The following is a 26646-nucleotide window of genomic DNA, read 5'->3' as shown; positions in this document are numbered from 1 at the left end:
CATTGTGCGAATCACCTGGGATGACGTCGCTGTCACGCGACCGTGACGTCATCCCAGGTCTTTTGTGCAAAGCATCCCTGGGAATGGAACGTACCGGGAGCGCCGCTGAGGAGATTGGGGGAATGTGAGAATAACCAAATTTTATTTATTTTTTAACATTTTATCTTTTATTATTGATGCTGCATTAGGTAGCAGCAATAGTAAAAAGTTGGTCACACTTGTCAAGCACTACGTTTGACAAGTGTGACCAACCTGTCAATCACTTTTCCAAGCTATGCTTGGAAAACGCAAGCATTCTGCAAGCTAAAAACGCTTGTGTTTTGCGGGAAAACGCATGCGAATCCCACGTGCATTTTACCCGCGGCAGGGAGTTGCGGAAATGCTGCGGACATTTCCGCAGCATTTCAGCAAAGTGGGCACATAGCCTAAGGTTGTGTGCACGATGAGTAAATGAATGCAGAAATTTCTGCACAATTTCTGCTTCTCTAGGAAGGAAAAACGCTACTTGGCAGGAAAAACACTGCTGCAAAAGACGCATTTTTGCCCTGCAGTTTTGATTGATTTGAATGTAGTCAATGGTGAAAAACGAACAGAATTGACACACTGCTGATTATTTTCTGCATCAAATCTGTAATTTCCAAATAAGCACATGTACATGACACTTCAGAGTTCTCATTCACTTTGCTGTCATCAGGATTGCTTCAGGTTTTGATAGCAAATTTGCAATGTGTGCACAAGCCCTTATAGCATAAAGTGGAGTTGTCATGTGTAAATGCATTAGAAGCTAGGCTTTGTTTCCTATTTATTTTTTAAATACATTAGATCTACAATCTTTCAAAATACTTTTTTTTTTTTTTTTTAGATTGGGCAAAATGGCACAGCCTTTTACAGTGATATTACGTAAGTATGTACGCAATTTAATTTTCTTACAGAAAAGGAAAAAGTAGCATCTGATCCATCTTTTCCCTTTGTTTTATAATGTACTGTTGGCAAATTGCAGCAACTGAAAGAATTGGTGTTCAGAGAGGACTAAGGCTTCTTTCACACTTCAGTTGTTTGGCGTCAGTTAGCTCCGACATCGTGACGGATCCGTCAAAATTGTTTCGAAAATGGTTCTAACGGATCCTTTTTTTTGACGGATCAGTTACACTGGTCCGTCAAAATAAACGGATCCGTTAGAACTGTTGCGACCGTTTTTCAATCTGTTGTAACTGTTTTTTGACGGATCCGTTTTTTAAAAGGGAGGATCTCAATGTGATTGGCTACTGGAAACTACTGGAAAACTATATATACAGTGTATTTACACCACATCTTTGCCACTTTCTCTACAACCTTTCAAAGATGGAAGGGGTGCTGGCGAATATTGTGAAGATATGTGCGGATTTCACTTTTGAGGCAAATCGGTTGGCAGTCATCGTTCGAGACAAGGAGGAAGAAAGACTGCGCATCCTGCGGCAGCGGCGGAAGAGAAGGCTGTGGATCCATCCTATCACAGCCCAACGCATGACCCGTGGCGTTTATTCCTCACTCTGAATTGAATTGAGGGAAAATCCTCAAAAACTCTTCAGCTATGTGCGACTGAAAGCGGAAAATTTTGAAATTTTGTTGGGCCATGTGGAAGAATCTATACGGAGACGAGACACCCAGATGCGCTCCTCCATATCACCAGCGGAGCGTCTGATGATGACTATTCGGTAAGTTATTCTTTTTTTTAATGATTCTCATTTATCAGACTTATAACTGTAACGTTGTTTTTTAAGTTTTTATTAATTATTGTCTTTTCCTTTTGTTAACAGATTCCTTGCAACTGGAGAATAGTTTTCATCCCTACATTTCCAGTTCAGGCTTGGGATATCCACAATCTCAGGGATCATCAGAGAGACTTGCCGGGCATTGTGGGATTGCTTACAAGCGGAGTACATTCCAGAGCCATCACAGGAGAGGTGGCTGGAGATTGCCCACAATTTTGAACAAATATGCCAGTTGCCAAATTGCGTCGTAGCAGTAGATGGGAAGCATATAAGGATTGTCAAACCTTCTGGCTCTGGGTCAGAATTTTACAACTACAAGAAGTAACTCAATTGTATTGATGGCCATAGCCGACGCACACTGCAAGTTTATCGCTGTGGATATTGGTGCGTATGGACGCACAAATGACTCCCAGATTTTTAAAACTTCACCAATGGGGCGTCGTTTGTATGGAGAGGCATTTGACTTTCCACCGCCTAGACCTCTCCCTGGAACCACCGGTCCACAATTACCATTTGTGTGCGTTGGAGATGATGCCTTCCAGCTTTCACCACACTTGATAAAACCCTATGGAAGTAGTGGACTGACCCAGAGGAAGAAAATTTTTAATTATCACTTAACCAGAGCACGAAGAGTTGTGGAATGTGCCTTTGGCATATTAACTGCTAAATGGAGAATCCTACTAACTGCAATTAAACTGCAGACTGACACTGTTGATGTGGTGAAGGCTTGCGTGGTACTTCACAATTTTGTATTATCCAAAGAACATGTTTCCCTGGAGGATAATGTGTCAGAAACCGCCTTGCGGGATTACCACAACACAGGTTTTCGCAGTCCAGTAGCAGTCTCCAGAATGCGGGACAATTTTGCAGACTACTTCATGTCTCCTCAAGGAACAGTTGACTGGCAGTACGAAATGGTGTAAAAAAATTTACACTTTTTGAAAAAGCGAGCATACTGATAGCGAAACGCACGTCGGGGGTAGCGCCCAATTCAGGGATCTTCAGCACCCGGTAAGAATTGTCCATGGGTTGTGTCCTGATGGGGAGCCCTCTTACGCCGGTGGGCTTTTTACTTGATCCCCGTAGGTACTCTCCATGGATATACTCCCTTCCCTGAGCTGTGTTGGAGCCTTATGATATACGTCAGATCAGGCATGATTTTTGATAGATGGGCCATACTTTAATACTGTATAACTCAGTTCTGGGGAGGTTTCTAAAGGTTAGAGTTCCTTCATCTAAACATCATTATATGTAGAAATCCTGTGCTGCTGCTAATGGTTGTTAGCAAGGAAATGTGTTCTGATGTTATCCTATGGTGTCTTCACTTGGTGTTTTTTTAGTGTGTTATAAAATAATGTTTTACTGGTGTTTTCAATAAACTTTAAACTTTTTTACCTTTTATAAATACTCTGGTCATTGCCGCAGCCTGCAGCAAACGGGGAGGCCACCTTAGACGTATAGTTATATAAAAGCAAAACGCCGTTTTCCGAAACCAGTGTCTCCATTTTTTGGGATCTGGGGCTGGGTGAAGGCTTTTTTTTTTTTTGTGCGCCGAGCTGATATTATCAATAAACACATCTTGGGATAGATACGATGTTTTGATCGCCTGCTATTGCATTTTATGGCAATGTTGCTGCGACCAGAAGCCGAAATTAGTGTTATTCGCCGTTTACCGGTTGGATTAATTCTTTTTAGATTTTGATAGGGTGTTCAGAGACGCGACAATACCAAATGTGTATTTTTCTATAATTTTATTTTATTTTGAATGGGGCAAAAAAAAATAAAAAAAATATATATATATATATATATATATATATATATATATATATATATATATATATATATATATATATATATATATATATATATATAGTGTGTATATATGTGTGTGTGTGTATATATATATATATATATATATATATATATATATATATATATATATATATATATATATATATAGATCCATATATTTGGACAGAGACAACATTTTTCTAATTTTGGTTATAGACATTACCACAATGAATTTTAAACAAAACAATTCAGATGCAGTTGAAGTTCAGACTTTCACCTTTCATTTGAGGGTATCCACATTAAAATTGAATGAAGGGTTTAGGAGTTTCAGTTCCTTAACATGGGCCACCCTGTTTTTAAAGGGACCAAAAGTAATTGGACAATTGACTCCAAGGCTATTTCATGGACAGGTGTGGGCAATCCCTTCGTTATGTCATTCTCAATTAAGCAGATAAAAGGCCTGGAGTTGATTTGAGGTGTGGTACTTGCATTTGGAAGGTTTTGCTGTGACGTATACATGCGGTCAAAGGAGCGCTCCATGCAGGTGAAACAAGCCGTACTTAAGCTGCGAAAACAGAAAAATCCCATCTGAGGAATTGCTACAATATTAGGAGTGGCAAAATCTACGGTTTGGTACATCCTGAGAAAGAAAGAAAGCACTGGTGAACTCATCAATGCAAAAAGACCTGGGCACCCACGGAAGACAACAGTGGTGGATGATCGCAGAATAATCTCCATGGTGAAGAGAAACCTCTTCACAACAGCCAACCAAGTGAACAACACTCTCCAGGAGGTAGGCGTATCAATAACCAAATCTGCCATAAAGAGAAGACTGCATGAAAGTAAATACAGAGGGTTCACTGCACGGTGCAAGCCACTCATAAGCATCAAGAATATAATGGCCAGACTGGACTTTGCTAAAAAATATCTAAAAAAAGCCAACACAGTTCTGGAAGAACATTCTTTGGACAGATTAAACCAAGATCAACCTCTACCAGAATGATGGAAAGAGAAAAGTATGGTGAAGGTGTGGTACAGCTCATGATCCAAAGCATAGCACATCATCTGTAAAACACGGCGGAGGCAGTGTGATGGCTTAAGCATGCATGGATGCCAGTGGCACTGGGTCACTAGTGTTTATTGATGATGTGACACAGGACAGAAGCAGCCAAATTAATTCTAAGGTATTCAGAGACATACTGTGTGCTCAGATCCAGCAAAATGCAGCAAAACTGATTGGTCATCGTTTCATACTACAGATGGACAATGACCCAAAACATAAAGCCAAAGCAACCCCGGAGTTTTTTAAAGCAAAGAAGTGGAATATTTTGAATGGCCAAGTCAGTCACCTGATCTCAACCCAATTGAGCATGCATTTCACTTGTTAAGACTAAACTTCAGACAGAAAGGCCCACAAACAAACAACAACTGAAGACCACCGCAGTGAAGGCCTGGCAGAGCATCAAAAAGGAGGAAACACAGCGTCTGGTGATGTCCATGAGTTCAAGACTTCAGGCAGTCATTGCCAACAAAGGGTTTTCAACCAAGTACTAGAAATGAACATTTTATTTAAAATTATTGATTCTGTCCAATTACTTTTGGTCCCTTTAAAAACAGGGTAGTACATGTTAAGGATCTGAAACTCCTAAACCCTTCATCCAATTTTAATGTGGATACCCTCAAATGAAAGCTGAAAGTCTGAACTTCAACTCTGAATTGTTTTGTTTAAAATTCATTGTGGTAAAGTCTATAACCAAAATTAGAAAAATGTTGTCTCTGTCCAAATATATATGGACCTAACTGTGTGTATGTGTGTATGTGTATATATATGTGTATATATATATATTCATATTCATTATTCCATGGCGCTTTACAAGTGAGGAGGGGTATACATAATAAAAACAAGTACAATAATCTTTAACAATACAAGTCATAACTGGTACAGGAGGAGTGAGGACCCTGCCCGCGAAGGCTCACAATCTACAAGGGATGGGTGAGAATACAGTAGGTGAGGATAGAGCTGATCGTGCAGCGGTTGGTTGATCGGTGGTTACTGCAGGTTGTAGGCTTGTCGGAAGAGGTGGGTCTTCAGATTCTTTTTTAAGATTTTGATGGTAGGCGAGAGTCTGATGTGTTGTGGTAGAGGGTTCCAGAGTAGGGGTGATACGCGAGAGAAATCTTGTATACGATTGTGGGAAGAGGAGATAAGAGGGGAGTAGAGAAGGAGATCTTGTGAGGATCGGAGGTTGCGTGTAGGTAAGTACCGGGAGACTGTATATATATAATTTTTTTTTATTTATTTATTTTGGGCAGGGACCAATCAAAAGGATTATTAGAAATCAGGTGAAATAATTGAATTAGTCAGGTCTATACAGGACCTGCAATTGTCACCTGATTTCTAATAATCCTTATGATTGGTCCCTGCACACCGTATAACACCCACATTGCCAGTAGGTATCAAGCTTTGATACAGATTACAGATCTGGTGTCAGATCAAAATGTGTCACTTGTACCTCAAATTGCACACAGGTATTAGAGTCTTTACCACAACAATTTTCCTGATATGGAACAATAAAGCTTGAAGATTTTTAAAAAGCTGGAACGTTCACTTTTTTTCCGGCGTGGCTCCCCCTCATCCCTGGCCTGGTAGGCGTGGCTCCCCCTCATCCCTGGCCTGGTAGGCGTGGCTCCCCCTCATCCCTGGCCTGGTAGGCGTGGCTCCCCCTCATCCCTGGCCTGGTAGGCGTGGCTCCCCCTCATCCCTGGCCTGGTAGGCATAGCTCCCCCTCATCCCTGGCCTGGTAGGTGTGGCTCCTTCTTATCCATGGCCTGGTAGGTGTGGCTCCCCCTCATCCCTGGCCTGGGAGGTGTGGCTCCCCCTCATCCCTGGCCTGGGAGGTGTGGCTCCCCCTCATCCCTGGCCTGGGAGGTGTGGCTCCCCCTCATCCCTGGCCTGGGAGGTGTGGCTCCCCCTCATCCCTGGCCTGGGAGGTGTGGCTCCCCCTCATCCCTGGCCTGGGAGGTGTGGCTCCCCCTCATCCCTGGCCTGGGAGGTGTGGCTCCCCCTCATCCCTGGCCTGGGAGGTGTGGCTCCCCCTCATCCCTGGCCTGGGAGGTGTGGCTCCCCCTCATCCCTGGCCTGGGAGGTGTGGCTCCCCCACATCCCTGGCCTGGGAGGTGTGGCTCCCCCTCATCCCTGGCCTGGGAGGTGTGGCTCCCCCTCATCCCTGGCCTGGGAGGTGTGGCTCCCCCTCATCCCTGGCCTGGGAGGTGTGGCTCCTTCTCATCCATGGCCTGGTAGGCGTGGCTCCCCCTCATCCCTGGCCTGGTAGGCATGGCCCCCCATCAAGGCATGGCCCCCCATCAGAAAAACATTAAAAGAAAAATCCATTATACTTGCCTTCTGCGCTCCATCGCAGCATCTTGTTCCAATTACTAATGCTGCTTTTAGGCTTGTAACTCATGGCAAGGACGTCATGCGCTGCTTGCAAGCCGAGTACAGCTGCCGGAATACTTGCTGCTCCCCACGCTGGGACTATGTGCGTGGAGAGCAGTGAATATTCATTGCTCTTTATTAGCGAGCACAGGGTTGGCTGCAGCCGCTGGCTTCCTGCAGCTGCTGGACGTTCGCGTGTGCCTGCTACTAAAGGTAATGAATATTCACTGCATTCCACGCCTATGGGAGTGGAAGAACAAACATTCATTGCCTTTAGTAGCGTGCACACGTGAAAGCCAGACAGCTGCAGAAAGCCGGCTGCTGAGGCTAACAGCGTGTCCGCTATTAGTCAGAGAAAATTCACTGCCCTCCACACCCATGTATGTGTAATACGGTGAATATTAATTTCTTGAGCAGCGGGCACAGGAGCCGCCAGCTCCTGCCTCCTGTGACCCACTGCCGTGCAACATGAACGCAAAGCTTATCCAAGAATGGCAGCAGGCAAATGTTGGTGAATTTGCTCGCACAGGGAAGCAAAAGCTCTTGTAGGATGGCGTGATATCATGAAAGACAGAAAAAAATAATACATTTCTCACCAAGAAAAACCTCCACATATGTACTTCCTGCAGAATTTCAATTTTGTGATTAGACTGCAGAGGACTGGGAAGGAGCAAATTCACTGATGCTCTCTTCATATTGTTTGGGACATCTTATAAAATGATTTTTCAGTCACCCATGACGGCACCACGAGAGGGGATCCGCCCTTCAAGATAAAAAGGGTGGCGCCTCTCTCCGCATCAGTTGGTTTCCTGTCCTTGATGGGGAATCCTCAAGATGATTTCAAGGAAAATAGAAGAGGATACCTGGGCCTGGGGCAGATGGGTTTGGCAGGCAGAGGTCTGCTGCATCTGCCACCAGGTACCGGTAGCGCCTCCGAGGCCACGGTTTTCATGCCCTCCCTGAGTGAGCATGGGGAAGACGTTACGTCAGGCCCAGCGACACATCTGAGCCCGGGTGACGTCGGAAGAGGATGCCTGGACCTGGGAAGGATGGGGGTTTGGCAGCCGAGCTGCTGCATCCGCCACCAGGTACCGGTAGCGCCTCGGAGGCCACATTTTCGTGCTCTCCCTGAACCAGTGTGGTGGATGGCTCTGTGCCAGATCACACAGCCCTAAAGCACATCAGTGCGGAGTCTGGCCTGGGGTGGTCGGTACAAGACAGAGTTGTCTGCTGCGGTCAGTGCAGAGCTGCGGTAGTGTCACGGAGGCTTCTGCCCTCCCTGATACAGGAGCCGGTGAGAAGAAGCACGCGAGGATTCACTCACCTTCCCCTCCTGCTTCCTGATGCTTCTCTGGTTTTTGCAGCATGCTGGTGCGCTGCAATGATCTGGAAGACGCTGGGGAGCACGTGTGCGCAAGATACAGAGCTCACATCGGAAGTCGCCTGCCGATGACACGCAAGGTCAGAGGAGGAGGCGGGGCTTAGCCTGGCGCTGGCCGGCATTTTCAGAAATGCTTAAAAGGACGGTGCGGATGCGGCAGAGCCGGCAACATGGAGGGTCTGTCACAAGAGCAACTAGAGCCGAAGCAGGAGCAGCAGGTGTTGCCCCAGAAATCTGACAAGAGGCACCCTTCACTGCCAGCTCAGCAGCAGCGGGGGCCACTTGGGCAGTGTACAGGCGGACCATAGCAGTGCGAGGAAGGGAGGGAACCATGGTCTCTAGAGGGAGACATTTCTGTTATCATTCATCCTTTGGATCCGGAATCCGTATAAAGCGTCCGAGTGGTGAGTGATCTGTGTCTTTCTCTGTTACTGTCCCTCTCCTGTTCTCTCTTGTTGTTGGTGGGATGGGGAGTAGGGGGTCCCTAGGAAAAGTAAATCGAAATTGAAGAATAGGGTATGTGAGCAGCAACTAGAGTCTACATGGACCAAAAAGTTATGCCAGGGTTGTATAGACTATTTCAGAAGAAACCCCTAATTTTTTGGCTGGTCTAAGGTCCTTGATCCAGTCGATAGTCCGTAAATCGGTTAGCTTGATGCAGGTCCCGACAGTCTGTGGAAGTAGGGGAAGGGATAGATCCAGTCCTTCTCCCTCGTCGCATGCTGAATCTATGGTGTCAGAGCCAGATTGCTCAGATCAGTTTGAGTTCTCCCTTTGCAGTTCAGAAGAGAAATTCGGTTTCCCAGCAGAATCTGCGGATAAACTGATAAAAGCCGTATGGTCCACTATGGGACTAGTGAATGAGAAAGCTAAGAGGTCGGCACAGGACCTTATGTTTGGAGGTCTGCAGAGGTTCTAAGAAACGTAGGTGCTTCCCTGTGAATGAACAGTTGCAGGGCCTCAATAAAAAGGAATGGGAGATGGGATGCAAGGGGTCACATCTCTTAAAAGGAAATACCCTTTTGATGAGGAAGCATCCTCCTCCTGGGACAAAGCCCCAAAGTTGGATGTAGCAGTCACTAAAATCTCAACTAAGTTTTCTCTCCCATTCGTAGACCTGGGATCATTGAGAAAATCTCTAAATAGGAAAATGGACAGTTATCTTAAGGCGGCCTGGGATTCCTCAGCAGGGGCACTAAGGCCGGCCATTGCGGCTACATGCGCAGCTAGATCCTTGAAGGTTTAACTGGATAATATGGAGGACCAACTGGAACAACGGGTTCCAAGAGAGACAATACTAGCGGCAGTTCCCACCATTAAGGCGTCAGCAACCTTTTTGATAGAGGTTTCAGCGGACTCTGCAAGGTTGGCGGCCAGATCAGGGGCTCTAGCCAATGCTGGACGTCACGCAGTCTGGCTGTAATGTTGGCCCGGGGATATGCAGACTAAGTCTAAACTGTTCTCTTCCTTGCAATAGAAAATTTTTATTCGGGCCTGTGCTGGATGAGAAATTGGAGAAAGCAGGGGGATAAAAAGAAAGGGTTTCCGAAGCCTCCATTTCCATCCTTTTGGCAATCCTTTCGGACAGGTCGCCGGTTCAGGAGACAGACATTCAGAGAACGGGACAGACCAGATAAACAGTCCAAAGGAGGGAGAGGTTTCCTTTTTGGGAAGCTTTCCAGAGAGTCCAAAAAACCTCCCCAATTACTTTGTTTCCAGGTGGGAGGGAGGCTCGCTTACTTCCTCTTGACCTGGTAGAGAATTTCTTCCAGTACCTGGATCCTGCAGATTGTGGGGTCAGGTCTGAAGCTAAATTTCCATAGTCTCCCACCACAAACCTTCGTAAAGACACTGGAAAAACCTACTCGGCAAAAACAACAAGCCCTGGAGGATGAGATAATATCATTGCTAGAGAAGCAAATTCTGGAATAGGTTCCCATAGAAGTAAGGGGGAAGGGGTTCTGTTGCCCCCTATTTCTGATTAAAAAGCTAGACTGTTCTTTGAGGACTATTATAAACTTGAAGCACCTCAACAAGTTTTTAGTTATCCCTTCATTCAAGATGGAGTCAATAAGAACGGCAATAAAAGTCCTCTTCCCACATTGCTACATGGCGGTCCTGGACCTCAAGAACTCTTAGACTATGTGCACACGTTGCGGATTTTGTTGCGAATCCACAGCGGATTGGCCGCTGCAGATTCGCAGTAGTTTATCATGAGTTTACAGTACCATGTAAATCTATGGAAAACAAAATCCGCAGTGCACATGCTGCAGAAAAAAACGCGCGGAAACACTGCGTTAATTCCGCAGCATGTCAATTCTTTGTGTGGATTCCGCAGCGGTTTACACCTGTTGCATAATAGGAATCCGCAGGTGGAATCCGCACAAAAACCGCGGTAAATCTGCAGTGCGTATTTCCTGTGGATTTACCAAAATCAGTGCGGAAAAATCCGCACACCTTTCCGCAACGTGTGCACATACCCTTACTATCCTGTCCCCGTCCGCAAGCAAGATCGGAGATTCCTCAGGGTAGGAGTACAAATAAGAGGTCAAATATATCCATTTCAATACCATACTCTCCCCTTCGGGCTAGCAGTAGCCCCCCGGGTATTCACGAAGCTGGTTGCGGAGGTAACTGCTCATCTCGGGGAGAACGACCTTTTAATATTACCATATCTGGATGACTTTTGATAGTGGGGAATTCTCTTCTCCACTGTCGGGAGCAAGTCGCATTAGTCAGAGACGCCTTGCAGACTCTGAGGTGGCGTTTGAAACTTCAGAAGTCAAGACTGGAGCCAGTGACTGTACAAGTTTTCTTAGGTCTGATAATAGACTCCATAAGACAGGAATGTCGTCTGCCTGAGGAAAAAGAGAGGGATCAAGGAGCTAGTTTCATCAGTGATGGCGAATCCCAGAATGTCCCTCAGGAGAGCAATGTTGCTTTTGGCGTCACTAACTGCCTTTATACTGGCAGTGAAGTGGGCACAGTTCCACACAAGGGATCTTCAGTGGTGTGTGCTGGAGAGCGAGCTGGTTCTGCAGGGTTATCTAGGAGGGATGTTAACTCAGACGGTTGTTCGGTCACTCAGATGGTGGTTAGAGATCGAGTAAGCTCCTGGGGGGGGGGGGTGCCTTGGGTTACCAGAGCATCCAGAGTAGTTACAACAGATGCCAGTCCCTGGGGAGCCCACCTAGACAATTTATGGCTTCAGGGTGCTTGGGAACATCAAAAAAGGAATTTTCTTTGAACAATTGGGAGCTCCTAGCAGTCGAAAAGACATTGAGGGGGCTCTTAGGGTACCGTCTCACAGTGGCACTTTTGTCGCTACGACGGTACAATCCGTGACGTTCCAGCGATATCCATACGATATCGCTGTGTCTGACACGCAGCAGCAATCAGGGACCCTGCTGAGAATCGTACGTCGTAGCAGATCGTTTGGAACTTTCTTTCGTCGCTGGATCTCCCGCTGTCATCGCTGGATCGTTGTGTGTGACAGCGATCCAGCGATGCGTTCGCTTGTAACCAGGGTAAACATCGGGTTACTAAGCGCAGGGCCGCGCTTAGTAACCCGATGTTTACCGTGGTTACCAGCGTAAAAGTAAAAAAAAAAAAAAAACGTACATACTCACATTTCGGTGTCCTTCAGGTCCCTTGCCGTCTGCTTCCCGCACTGACTGACTGCTGGCCGGAGCAGAGCACAGCTGTGACGTCACCACTGTGATCTGCTTTCACTTTACGGCGGCACTCAGTCAGAGCGGGAAGCAGACGGCAAGGGACCTGAAGGACACCGAAATGTGAGTATGTACGTTTTTGTTTTTTTTTACTTTTACGCTGGTAACCACGGTAAACATCGGGTTACTAAGCGCGGCCCTGCGCTTAGTAACCCGATGTTTACCCTGGTTACCCGGGGACTTCGGCATCGTTGGTCGCTGGAGAGCGGTCTGTGTGACAGCTCCCCAGCGACCACAAAACGACTTTCCAACGATCACAGCCAGGTCGTATCGCTGGTCGTGATCGTTGGAAAATTGCAGAGTGTGACGGTACCCTTACCCAGCTACAGGGTCACCACATGAGTGTTATCAGACAATTGAGCCATGGTAGCCTACATAAATCACCAGGGGGCTACTCGGTCACATCCTCTAATGGCAGTAGCAGAGGAGATTTTTTGTTTAGCAGAAAGATATTTCCTCTCATTGTCGGCCGTGCATTTCCGGGGAACAGAGAATATAAGAGCAGATTTTCTAAGTCGCCACCAGTTAAGACAGGGAGAATGGTCCCTAAAAGAGTCAGTGTTCAGACAGATTGTAGCCTTGTGGAGTCATCCTTGGATAGACCTTTTTGCCTCAAAGGACAACAGGAAGGTCAACAAATTCTGTTCCCTAAATCCAGCAGATGATCTGTGGGCGATAGATGCTTTAAGGATAGAATAGGCGCCAGGGCTCCTTTTGCCTTTCCTCCAGTGTGCCGCATACCAACAGTGAGAAAGATCAGGGAGGACAAAGCCAACGCAATTCTGATAGCCCTGTTCTGGCCAAAGAGGGCCTTGGTTCTACTGGCTGAAGGCAATGTCTGTAACGGATCCATGGGTCCTTCCGGAAGACCAGGATCTCCTGTCCCAGGGACCCTTTCTCCATCCTCAGATGATGGGTTGCATTTAGCAGCCTGGAATTTGAGAGGTCACTTTAAGAGGGGAAGGGTTTCTTGGCAAGGATAGTCTCCACCCTGCTTAGTAGCAGTAGCTATGGAGACATCATGGGCGGAAAGAGCAGACTCCTCCATCGACCAGATTTGTAAGGCGGCCACATGGTTATCTCCTTCTACCTTCTTAAAGCACTCTAGGTTAGACCTGTCTGCCTACTCAGACCTCACGTTCGGGAGAAGGGTTCTGCAATCGGTGATCCCTCTTTTAGAACCTAGATCTCTGAAATTCTCTTGTGGTGCCGTCATGGGTGACTAAAAAAACATGGGTATTGCTTACCTGGTAATGTGTTTTGTCGTAACCTACGACTGCACCCTTATATTCCCTCTATTCTTAATCACTCCTTTTTTGTTCGGTGAATTTTAATTGTTACACTCCCCTTGGTGTGGATAGTATTGATTTGAATATATAGTTGGATAAATTATTTTGAGTGTACACTAATCGGCGGAGTTCCCCTCATACTCTGGAAAACTGATGCAGAGAGAAGAGCCGCCCTTTTTATCTTTAAGGTTTCCTGTACTTGAAGGGCGGCTCCCCGCTCTCGTGGTGCCGTCATGGGTTGCTAAAAAAACACATTACCAGGTAAGTAATACCCGCGTTTCCCAGAGAAGAAAAGTGGAGTGCTACCACTAGTCCTCTGTCATGCCAACAGCAAAACTTCTTGAGACCATTTGTATGAGACGTTTTTTTTTTTCCAAGGGAGTGGGCTCGCTAACAATTTTGCCAGCTATCACGTCCATGAATAAAGAATTGTGTATGTGTTTTTTTGTGTATATGTATATATGTATATGTATGTGTATATATATATATATATATATATATATATATATATATATATATATATATATATATATATGTATGTATGTATGTGTGTGTGTGTATATATATATATATATATATATATATATATATATATATATATATATATATATATACATATATATATACATACAACTCCTCCCAAAATATCCATGAGCAATTTGATGAACAATGCTTTATTCAGCATGGAGGAGTATGTACCATGTCACAAGATACAATTGATAATTAAGTGGCACAGTCAACAAAGCATTGAAATTTCAAGTCGATTGCCAGGAAACTCCCCAGATCTCAATCCCATTGAGAATTGGACAAGGATGGGTTGCCCTCAGTCAGGATTTGGCCTGGAAGCTGATGTCCAGCATGTCAGCGTATCTAAGACAATAGTGTAAATATTGAGTATTTGAATAAAATGTATCAATAAAAGTATAAAAACTTACGAAATGCTTATAGTTGTAGTAAAGAAACCATGGAAACATCCAACCAAAAGGAGTAAACACTGAGGCAGCAAACTTCGTGAAAACCAAACCTTGTATGAGTCTCAGAACTTGTGGCCAAGACCGAATTTTAGAATGATTTTTATGTAATGTTAAGTTTTGCCACTGCTTTAATTTCTAAACCTGTGTTTCTTCTTTTGCTCAGGCCCTTGGTATACACAGTGTCCATTCTTCTGCCTGCAGCCTATGTCATAGGACTCCTTTTCACCCTGAAGACACATTCCCATATTTATGATATTCACATCAGTGACTGTCATGGTAAGATCATACAGAATTTGTTTATACCCCCAAACGTTTTATATATGACATTGTTACATCGTTCTTGTATGTTGACCTCGTAGGAGTTATTCGATATGAAAGTGTGTTAAAGTTAATACTTTAGAAACATTTTTACCATTATAAGTAATGACATAGCATATGTCATAACTAGTGACCAGTAAGGCTGGTTTCACACTTGCGATCAGAGCAGCTGCGGAGGGCTGCGGACTTCCTCCGTGAAGCCCAGCCCTCCGCCGCTAGCTCCGCCTAATTCTGCATGCCGCCTGCATGCGGCCTGTGTACCTATATTTAACATTAGGTACGCAGGTCGTGCCGCAGTATGCGGAGGCTACCGCATGCGTCGTTTGGACGCTGCAGATAAAAAAAAAAAATGCTACAGGCTGCGTCCTACGCTGGTCGCCGCAGCGTCCAAACGATGCATGCGGCAGCCTCCGCATACTGCGGCACGACCTGCGTACCTAATGTTAAATATAGGTACACAGGCCGCATGCAGGCGGCATGCAGAAGTAGGCGGAGCTAGCGGCGGAGGGCGGGGCTTCACAGAGGAAGTCCGCAGCTGCTCCGATCGCAAGTGTGAAACCAGCCTTAGTCGTGACTTCTGGGACCAGCAGTAGAAAAGAGCTGCTGATTAGATCTTTTAAAATTTGAGTATCAACTTTTCCAGCTAAATCAAATTGGCAGTGAATCACAGGTACAACTGATAATTTAATTGCCAAAAAAAGATGTAAAGCTGCAGTTACACTGAAAAGTTGTGAACGATTGTACTTAACCCCGTAGTGAGACACAATTTTTGACCTTCATGATAAAGCTCAATTTTTTAAAACCTGATATTTTACTTTGTGTTGGTAACTCTGGAACACTTCAACAGATCTCTGTAATTGAGACTTTTTTTTTCAGAAAACATTTGTTAGTGATACATTTTTAGCGTGCTATGTTTTATGTTTGATTATGAAAATATCAGGTTTTTCGTGAAGGCAATTTTCAAACTTTGAAGTTTTATATCCCTAAACAAGCTAGTCATTGCTGTACAAATAATTAAGTCATGATGAAAAGTGTTGGCATCCTTGAAATTGTTCCAGGAAATAAAGTATTTCTCACCAGAAAATTGCAATTATGCGTTTTGTTATGCACGGTTTTTTTTTTTTTTTTGTGGTGTTCCAATACACACAAAAAAAATGAAGGGGGAAAAAAAAAAAGCAACCTGGAGACAAAAAATTTACACACAACCCCAAAAATGGCCTGGACAAAATTGTTGGCACCCTCAACTAAATATTTAGTTCCACACCCCTTGAAATAAATAATAACTGTATGAAATCACTTCATTTAACGATCAACCAGCTTCTTACATCTCTCAACTGGAATTTTGGACCACTCTTCTTTTGCAAACTTCTTTTGAAGGGTGCCTTCTCCCAACAGCATTTTTAAGATTTCTCCCACAGGTGTTCAATGGGATTTAGATCCAAACTCATTGCTGGCCACACGTAGCGTCTAGCACAGCCCACGTAGCGTCTAGCACAGCCCACGTAGCGTCTAGCACAGCCCACGTAGCGTCTAGCACAGCCCACGTAGCGTCTAGCACAGCCCACGTAGTATACAGCAGTGTGGGCACCATATACCTGTTAAAAAAAAAAAAAAAAAATTAAAATAAAATGTGTTATACTCACCCTCCGTCGTTCCCCTGGATCCAGGCAAGGTGTTTACCGATGCTCCTCGCGACGCTCCGGTCCCAAGAGTGCATTGTGGTCTCGCGAGATGATGACGTGCGGTCTCTCGATACTGCTACGTCATCATCTTGCGAGATCGCAATGCATGGAGTGGTCACCAGAGCATCGCGAGGAGCGGGAAAGGCCTGTTCTGGATCCGGGGGGCCGACGGACGGTGAGTATATAACTATTTTTTTTATTATTTTTATCATTAGATCTTTTTACTATTGAGGCAGCAGAGTTGGTCACACAGGGTTAATAGCAGCGTTAACGGACTGCATTACACCGCGGCATAACGCTGTGTAACGCAGCCATTAACCCTGTGTGAGCGCTGACTGGAGGGGAGTATGGAGCGGGCACTGACGGCTGGGGAGTAGGGAGGGACTAATTCTGGGCCGGACTGTGCCTGTCGCTGATTGGTCAATTAATCAACCAATCATCAACGTGGAATTTCCGGCACAGACTGAAAGAAAGACACAGACAGACAGACAGACGGAAGTGACCCTTAGACAATTATATAGTAGATTTATTATTATTTATATAGCACCATTAATTCCATGGTGCTGTACATGAGAAAGGGGTTACATACAGGGTTATAGATATCATTTGCAGTACACAAATTTACGATGACATCCAGACTGGTACAGAGGGGAGAGGACCCTGTCCTTGTGGAGTTACTTTCTACGGGAGTGGAAATAGCGCTGTTTTTCTTTAGGAAGGAGGCACCTTTCAGTGGATATTTTGTATTACATGTATTGAATTACGGTAATAAAGCAAACATTATTTTATATTAATGTTACAAGCACTTCTTTATCCTTTAGTTTAGAGGTCAGTATGTGCTCAATGTTTACGGAGTGTTACCCCCTTTGATTAAAGGGATTGTTTTTCTTTTGGACCAGTCTAGTTGCTAATTAACTATATCTGGGGGTTAAAGGACTTTATTCTGGGTGTACATATTTTAATACAATGTGACTATGGGATTAGTAATGAGGGAGTCTTATTGACGCCTCTCCATTACTAACCTCTGGGCTTAATGTCACCTGATAATACAAAGGTGACCTCAAGCCCCCCAACTATCACCCCACTCCACCGAATCAGGGCAAGTTGGAAGAGCGAGGCTAAGTGCCAGAATTGTCTCATCTTAGAGGTGCCTTTTCTGGGGTGGCCAAGAGCTTTTTTTTTTTTATCCTGGTGGAGGGGAGCAATATCCATGGTCCCTTTCTAGGCTGTTAATATCAGCCCACAGATGTCTGCTTTTTATTAATTATAGGGGGACCCTATGTAAAATATTTTTGGGTGGGGGGTCCCCCATTTTAATAGGCAGAAAAGGCTAAGTATACAGCTGTGAGCTGATATTAATAACCTGGGAAGCTCCATGGGTATTAACCCCTTCCTAGGCTATAAACATCTGTCCCCAGCTGCCTGCTCTCTCTTTGCTGGTTAAGAAAATTACATGGGAGCCCATTCCATTTTTTTTCAGAAATTTGTTTTAATAATGTACAATAAGCTGCACATGCACTGTACTAATTGAATGTCACTGACATCAATATATCTATCCTATGTGTATATACTGTATGTAATCTATTCTATGCTGTCGGCTCCTGCTGTGATTTTACTGTACGCGGTTGCTGAATTGCCAGCTCTTCATTTATTATAGCGCAATTTATTCCATGGCGCTTTACATGTGAGCATGGGTATATATAATAAGAAAGTAAATTAATCTTAAACAATACAAGTCATGACTGGTACAGAAGGGTAGAAGACCCTGCCCACGAGGGCTTACAATCTACAAGGGATGGGTGAAGATACAGTAGGTAAGGGTGCAGCGGTTTGGTGGTAACTGCAGATTGTGCGCTTGTCGGATGAGGTAGGTCTTCAGGTTCCTTTTTGAAGGTTTCCATGGTAGGCAAGAGTATGATATGTTATGGTAGAGAGTCCCAGAGTATAGGGGATGCGCAGGAGAAATCTTGTATGCGATTGTGGGAAGATGAGATGGGGGAGTAGAGAAGGAGTTCCTGTGAGGATCGGAGGTTGCGTGCAGGTAAGTACTGGTAGACTAGGTCACAGATGTATGGAGGAGACAGGTTGTGGATGGCTTTGTATGTAATGGTTAGGGTTTTGAACTGGAGTCTCTAGGTAATGGGGAGCCAGTTCAGGGATTGACAGAGGGGTAGGCCTGGGAATAGCAAGGGGGGACAAGTGGATTAGTAGGGCAGCAGAGTTTAGAATAGATTGGAGGCTTGCAAAAGTGTTAGTGGGGAGGCCACAGAGCAGGAGGTTTCAGTAGTCAAGGTGGGGGATTAATGCATGTACTAGGGTTTTTGCAGATTCTTGTTTGAGGAATGTATGGATCCTGGGAATATTTTTCAGCTGAAGTCGGCAGGAATTGTAAAGGGCTTAGATATGTGGTTTGAAGGAGAGATCAGAGTTGAGGATTTCCCCAAGGCAGCGAGCTTGTGGGACTAGGGAGAGTGAGCAGCCATTTACTTTAATGGATAGGTCCGTTGGGGGGGTTGATTGAGATGGGGTAAAGATGATGAATTCTGTTTTTGTCCATATTAAGTTTTAGAAATATAGTGGAGAAGAATGAAGTAGCGGACAGATATTGTGGGATTCTGGTTAGTAGGGAGGTGATATCTGGCCCAGAGTCAGATCTGTGTCATCAGCATAGAGGTGATACTAAAAGCCGTGAGATTCTGAGCTGCCTCAGGCCGAAAGTGTAAATGGAGAAGAGCAGGGGGGACTCTGACAAATAGGGGGTGAGGTAAGGAGGTGGTGTGTGAGTGAGAGATGCTGAATGTTTGGTCTGTTAGGTATGACGAGATCCAAGATAGGGCCAAGTCTGTGATGCCAAGAGATGAGGGGGTCTGTAGTAATAGGGAATAGTCCACTGTGTCAAAGGCAGAGGACAAATCTAGGAGGAGGACAGTAGTGTCGCTTTAGCTTTGGTGGTTAGTAGGTCATTGTGACTTTAGTTAGGGCAGTTTCAGTGGAGTGATGCAGTCGGAAGCCAGATTGTAAGCGGTCAAAGAGGGAAGAGAGATGGGAGGACTGTTCAAAATGGACATATTATTCCAGTAATTTTGAGGCATAGGGGAGAAGTGATATGGGGCAATAGCTAGGTACAGGGGATGGGTCAAGAGAGGGCTTTTTGAGGATGGGTGGATTGAGGCATGTTTAAAGCATGAGGAGAAACCATGAGTTGTTGATGGGTTGAAGAGATGGGTTAGGTTTGGGATGAAGTAGGATGGGATGTGTCAAGTGCACAGGTGGTGAGATGTAATCTTGAGATTAGGGTGGAAAGTCTACTGTAATGATGGAGAAGTTGGTTTTGGAGGAGGAAAGCTGCGTAGTTAGGAGGGGCTCTGGGGGTTGTAGATCAAAGCTTTCTCTGATATTAATCTTTTGCTTAAAGAATAAAGCAGTCGTCAGCGGAGATGAGCAGAGAGGGAGGAGGTGCTGGGGGACGTAGGTGAGAATTGAAAGTGTTAAATAGCTATTTAGGGTTGTGAGACAGGGAGGATATGAGAGATCAGAAGTAAGTTTGTTTTGCTGCAGCAAGTGTGTCCTTGAAAGTAGTGAGGGACTGTTTGAATGCGATGAAGTGCTTTTTGTAGTGGGATTTTTTCTCCGCTCAGCAATCCCAGAAGCCTGCCTCAGTTCTTTGGTCAGGCTGGTGTGCCAGGGTGGTCTGTTGATTTTGCGAGCTTTGGCATGTGTGAGAGGGGTGACCAATTCTAGAGCTACAGCGATTGTGGTGTTATATAAAGTGGCAGCAGTGTCCGCATTGTGTAGGAAACTTATCTGTAAGGGGTAGGATGGATTCAGAAAGTGAGTGTGGATCGAGATGTTTAGATGTTTAAAATTTCTGTGAGGGTGTGCAAGTGTGTGGAGTGGGGTTTGTGGACGAGGAGAGGGAAGAGAATGTAAGTAGGTTGTGGTCAGAAATAGGATGCGGCGAGTTAAAGGTTAGATAGGGAGCAGAGGCGGGTGAAGATGAGGCCAAGTGTTTGGCCAACTTTGAGAGTGGTTGCGGAAGACCATTGAGCGAGGCCAAAAGAGGAAGTGAAGTTTAGTGACAGAGGGGATGTCTGCAGAGAGGAAATGAAGTAGCCAGGTAGTGAAGTGGTCAAAGAAGGTGGTGACTGTGCCTGGGGGGCAGTAAATGACAACCAGTTGGAGGGGGAGTAGATGGGCAAAGAGTGCACCTCAAAGGAAGGGAGGGTAAAAGAGTATGGCAGTGGGATTTGGGTGCAGAAACCGTTATCTGACAGAAGAAAACCAACTCCTCCGCCATGCTTGCTGCTGGTGTGGGGGTCTGTGGGAAAGGTGGAATCCACCATACGAAAGTACAGCAGGAGAGGCTGTCAGAGGGGGGTGAGCAGGTTTCATTGATGGCAAGGAAGGATTGTTTGTTAGTAATAAAAAGATCATTAATATCGGATATAGGAAAATTTGTTGCAGAGAGAGCAAGCGTTCCATAGAGCTCCTGTTAATGGACTGGGGAAGTGGGGCTGGGTGAATGAGTATAAGGTTAGAGAGGTTACAGAAATTTGTGGACGGGAGGTAGAAATAAATGTGGGGATGTTGTAAGGAGGATCAGGATTTGCACAAATGTCACAGGCAGTGAGGAGGAGCAGAGAAAGTGATGGGTGGGAGCAGGTAAAGGGCCTGAGGGGGCTGACTGTGTTTGGAGACAGAGGATTGTATGTTGAGGAACAGTTGAGGAGGAGGTGAGATAGATGGGGAGGATGGAGGGAGAGATTACCAATTCATTACTAGGTATAGGAATTAGGGGGGTTAGTAGAAAGTGAAGGATTATAGGCGTGAGAGTGAAAACAAACATAAACATTGTTTACAGTGACTATTCAATTACCTTAAGTTCCCTTCTGGTTCAATTCTGGATTAATTCATAGCTCCACACCTCTACAGTGCACTGGGCAGAAGTATTGTTTGCAATACATTTGCTTGAAAATGCATTCAGGTGTGGAGCCCGGGGAGTGGTCTGTGCTCATCTTGGTCAGATAATTAAGAGTGAGCCAGATGCAGGATGATCAAGGCAGATTAAACAAGGAGGTCATAAATAACATTGGGGGTATAGCAGGGGTTAGTTGAAAAACATACCAAGTTGGTTACAGGGAGCAGAGGTAGGGAAAAATCAGCGTGGAAAGTTGAATGACTTGCATAGGAAGAATAGATAAATAAACATTCTGGTGGGAACGCGATGGTGGCAGGGTACAGTCTGTATACATCTTATTAAATTCTGGATTAATTCATAGCTCCACACTTCTATGGTGCATTTCTATGGTGCATTTATATGGTGCACTGGAATAGACTGACCTATGTGTTTTGAAGAATATTTCATGGCGCTAGTCCTACTTTTCTGGACCGAAATCTGAACTTTTTTTTTAACACATATGGTTGAGCCCTAAGAAGGATTTTTGGCTTGCTCACGTACATTTTGGCAAACTGCAATCCAAGTTTTTTAGGTCTATTGGCAGTGGGGTACCGTACTTCTGGGTCTCCTGTCAGTGTTTCATTTCATTCATATGTTAACAGATTGCGCTGTCACTGATGCACTCTGAGCCTACAGGACAGCTTGAATTTCTTTGGCACTTGATTGGGGGATGCTTATCCACCATACGGACTATCCTGCATTACAACCTTGTGTCAATTTTTTTCTGCCTTCAACGTCCAGGCAGATTAGCTACAGCTCCATGGGTTGTAAACTTCTTGATTTATGTTGTGCACAGTGGATAAAGGAACATAACGTTCTCTTGAGATGGACTTGTAAGTTCGAGATTGTTGATATTGTTCAACAATTTTGGTTTTCAAGTCCTCACACAGATCTCTTCTCTTTCTGTTCTCCATGCTTTGTGTGGCACACAGACACGCAATGCAAAGATTGAATCAACTTTCCCTCTTTTCATATGGCTTAAATTGTAATTTTTGTTTTGGCAGGACCGGTTTTAGACAAAGTGGGGCCCTGGGCAAAAGTTTAAAGTGGGGCCCCAAATAATAACATATTGCACCATCACACAAACATTTCGGTTGTATTTACATGTGCTGATTTCAGGTTGTTAAATGAGCGTAATCAATAACAATAATGAAGTCGTTCAACGGTTGTTCCAGAGTTTCTTTACACCGGCTGAGGAAGCATGATGGGGACAGATAATTTGTGATGCAGTATAATGCAGGTCCCATATAGTACATATAGTATAATTCACTCCCCATGGTCTTTGATAGAGTAATAGAGTATAATGCAGCCCACCTTAGAATATAATGTAGTCCCCTCAGAGTAAATTGCAGCCCCTCAGAATATAATGCAGCCCCCACACATGTATAATGCAGACACATTAACAATCACACTCGCCTCTCCCTGTTCCCCCGCTGCTCTGGGTTCTGCAGAGCATCTCATCAGCTCCACTGTTGGAACAGCGTGGCGCACGATATAGTGACATCATCGCGCCTGCTGAATCAGAAGCAGAGTGGGAATGATGGGAGAGGGAGCGTCATCTGATGCTCTCTTCAATCACTGCTTTCAAGTTGAATTCGGGGGTCGGTGCCGGGCCCCTTTAACTCACAGGCCCCATAGTGACCTCGTGATGTGCCGCTACTAGCCCCTGGAGGAGCTGAGGCCCTTGGTAGCTGCCTGGTGTCTGCCCCTAACGCAGGCTCTGCGTATTGGCAACACATTGTACTTGCAAATCTATATATATAATTGTCTAAGGGTTTTTCCGTCTGTCTGTCTGTCCTGGAAATCCCGCGTCTCTGATTGGCCTCGACCAATCAGCGACGGGCACAGTATCGACGTAGATGTCATAATGGTTGCCATGGCGACGATGATGTCATAAAGGTTGCCTCGACCAATCAGCGACGGGCACAGTCTGCCGCAAATTCTGGAATCATCATTGTCCATATACTACGGGGACATGCATATTCTAGAACACCCGATGCATTCGAATCGGGCCACAGTCTAGTACTTTATAATGGCCCCACATGATGCTCAATACTGTATAATGGCCCCACATGATGCTGTGTACAGTATAATGACCACACATGATGCTCAATACTGTATAATGGCCACACATGTTGCTCCATACTGTATAATGGCCACACATGATGCTCAATACAGTATAATGGCCACACATGATGCTCCATACTGTATAATGGCTACACATGATCCTCCATACTGTATAATGGCCACATTATGCTCCATCTATATATATAATTGTCTAAGGGTTTTTCCGTCTGTCTGTCTTTCTGTCTGTCTCTGTCTGTCTGTCCTGGTCATGCATATTCTAGAACACCCGATGCATTCGAATCGGGCCACAGTCTAGTGAAAAATATTCCATCTTCATAAAATCCAAAGATTTATTAGTAGATCTTTAAAAGTTGATAACTACAAGGCAACATGCTTCAAATGCTTTCAGGCGTCCTTTTTCAGAGCTAAACATGGTGCAACCCACAGGAGATTTGACCAATGGTGTGACCAATAAAAACTCATACGTACATCACATGATCCATAGAAATTACAATTCATTCAAACCGATGACAAAGAAACCAATAAAAATATGCAACCATCAGAATACAGATATAAGGCTTACTATATCTGTGATAAAATATAACTTCTTTGCAAGCATTTACAGTTGTTTTCAAAAGTTTACATACCCCGGCAGAATTTTTGCTTTCTTGGCCTCTTTTTCAGAGAATATGAATTACACCAAAACTTTTTCTGCACTCATGGTTAATGGTTGATTGAAGCCATATATCATCAAACTACTGTTTTCTCTTTTTAAATCCTGACAACCCAAAACATCCAAATGACCCTGATCAACAGTTCACATACCCCATTTAATACCATGTTTTGCCCCCTCTAACATCAATGACCGCTTTAAGTCTGTTGTGGTAGTGGTGGATGAGGATCTTTATTTTCTCTGATAGTAAAAGCTACCCACTCTTCTTAGCAAAAAGCCTTCAGTACCTGTACATTCCTGGGCTGTCTAGCATAAACTGCGCACTTGAGATCTCCCCAGAGTGGCTCAGTGATAGAGGTCAGGAGACGGAGATGGCCATTCCAGAACCTTCATTTTGTTCTGCTGAAGCCAATGACAGGTTGACATGGCCTTGTGTTTTGGATCGTTGTCATGTTGGAACGTCCAAGTACGTCCCATGCACAGCTTCTGGGCTGATGATTGCAAATTTCCTCTAGTATTTGCTGATAATGTGCTGCATTCATCTTTCCTTCAACTTTGACCAAGTGTCCGGTGCCTTTTGTAGCTCACAGATCCCCAAAACCTCAGCGATCCACCTCCGTGCTTTACAGCAGGAATGGTGTTCCTTTCATCAAAGTTCTTGACCTCTCTCCAAATGTAACATGGTTGGCCAAAAAGTTCAATTTTGGTGTCATCACTCAGTCAAGTATTTCGGCTGATGTTTGTGGGTTTTTATTTGGATCCCAACCAATTTTTCTGGCATTTGTGGACAAAACTTTTGTTGGTCTACCTGACAGTCGTTTTGTTTTTATAGAGCCCCTGATTTTCCATTTGTTAATCAGTTTATATGCTGCTGACTGGCATGATCAATTCCTTGGATATCTTTTTGTATCCCTTTCCTATTTTATGCAATTCAACTACCCTTTCCCGTAGATCCAGTGACAATTCTCTTGCTTTCCCCATGACTCACAATCCAGAAATGTCAGTAGCTGGATGAAAGATGTCTGGATCCCACAAACTCACTCGTTAGCCATTCAAACCCATTTGTCTCAACTTCTGTGCGTGTTTTCAGGCCAAAATCACCAGGATATGTGAACTTTGATCACGGTCATTTGGATGTTTACGGGTTGTCGTCATTATATATCAAAAGAGAAAACACAATAGTTTGATTTGGCATTATCATTAGTGCTGAGTGAGTGTGCTCGTTACTCGAGTTTTTCAAGCATGCTCTGGTGGTCTCTGAGGTATTTATCGCGTGCTCGGAGATTAGGTTTGAGTGCCCGCAGCTGCATGATTTGCGGCTGCTTGACAGCCTGAATACATGTGGGGATTCCCTAACAAACAGGCAACCTCCACATGTATTCAGGCTGTCAAGCAGCCGCAAATCATGCAGCTTCGGCGACTCCAACCTAATCTCTGGCCACGCCATAAATACTCAGAGACCACCCGAGCATGCTCAGAAAACCCGAGTAACAAGCACACTCACTTATCACTAGTTTTTCTATTCGCCACGACAGCACCCACTAGAGAGAGGGGATCCGCCCCTAGGAACAGGAAACCTACAGAGGGATAAAAGGGGCGGCCCCCCCTCGCTCCTCAGTTGGTTTCCTGTTCCTAAAGGGGAACCCACAGAGAAGATTCTCTGAAATTAAGAAGAGGAAAACTCGCCTGGATGCCGCCTGTGCGTCTCTGCTGAGCAACAGGGGCTCCAGAGCGAGTGGACAGAGTCGGGGGTTCCTGCTGGTTCCCCTCTCATCTGCTGTGGTCTGCGGAGCCTGAAGTTAAACAACGATCTCCCTGCTGGGACATCGTTGTAGGGGATGACCGGTGGTGCGGTGTGCCTGGGCTGACCGGAATACCTAGGAGGATGCAGGTTCCCGGAGCCAGGTAACAATACCCTCCGGAGTATGTGGAGCGGTCATCGGCTGTTTCCCCAGTCCCTCAGGTATGGCGGCGACGTGGGCGGAAGTAGCGCTTGAAGAGCCGGCAGGCTGAGACGCCAGCGCATGCGCGGTAGAGCCGCATCCCGGATGTAGTCCCCTGCACCTCTGAGGTCAGCGTTCTATTTCCGGGGGAACCGCCAAATTGGATTCTTCTAGGCGGTTTTTGTCCCCCTGACGCTGCACCGACTAAGCAGGTAAAAAAAAAGGGGGGGGTGTGTTTTAAGGTCCTGCACTATAAATTGCACATGGGCAGGGCAGACAGCGCGCTATCATGTCGTCCCAAGAGGAAGTCTCTGTGCGCCCTATGGAGGACCCACTAATACCCAGTGGTGAGACCAGAAATAAGAGTAGTGGGCACTCAAAGAGTGATTCCACTGTGAAATCAGGAAGGAAATCGTCCCGTTCCACACCCCAGGCCAGGCAAACCCAGCAACCGGTATATACATATGCTTCTGGGTGAGTGTTATATAGCTTTAGGGAAGCTTATAGTATTTCCTCTGCTTATGTTTTTAGGCAAAAAGGACGGGGAAAACCAAGCACAAACAATGTGCTATATGTACTGAGCCCCTGCCTGACTCTTATCTTAAAAAGCTGTGTCAGGCCTGTATAAACAACACCTTGCGGCAGGAGGAGTC

General features: G+C 45.1%; 1 protein-coding gene across 2 annotated transcripts in view; it reads left to right on the top strand.

The window, feature by feature from the left end:
* LOC143775827 (uncharacterized) overlaps positions 1-26646 on the top strand; it is a 161980-nt gene that overhangs the window by 115603 nt on the left and 19731 nt on the right. For both annotated transcript variants that reach the window (XM_077264425.1, XM_077264424.1), the window contains 2 exons: positions 863-900; positions 14517-14629. In XM_077264425.1, coding sequence (XP_077120540.1) covers positions 863-900; positions 14517-14629 — 151 coding nt within the window. The remainder of the gene's footprint in view (positions 1-862; positions 901-14516; positions 14630-26646) is intronic.

The sequence above is a fragment of the Ranitomeya variabilis genome, chromosome 5 (assembly GCF_051348905.1).
Source record: "Ranitomeya variabilis isolate aRanVar5 chromosome 5, aRanVar5.hap1, whole genome shotgun sequence".
In the NCBI taxonomy this organism is placed as follows: domain Eukaryota; kingdom Metazoa; phylum Chordata; class Amphibia; order Anura; family Dendrobatidae; genus Ranitomeya; species Ranitomeya variabilis.
This window is presented reverse-complemented; position numbering and strand designations above follow the sequence as displayed.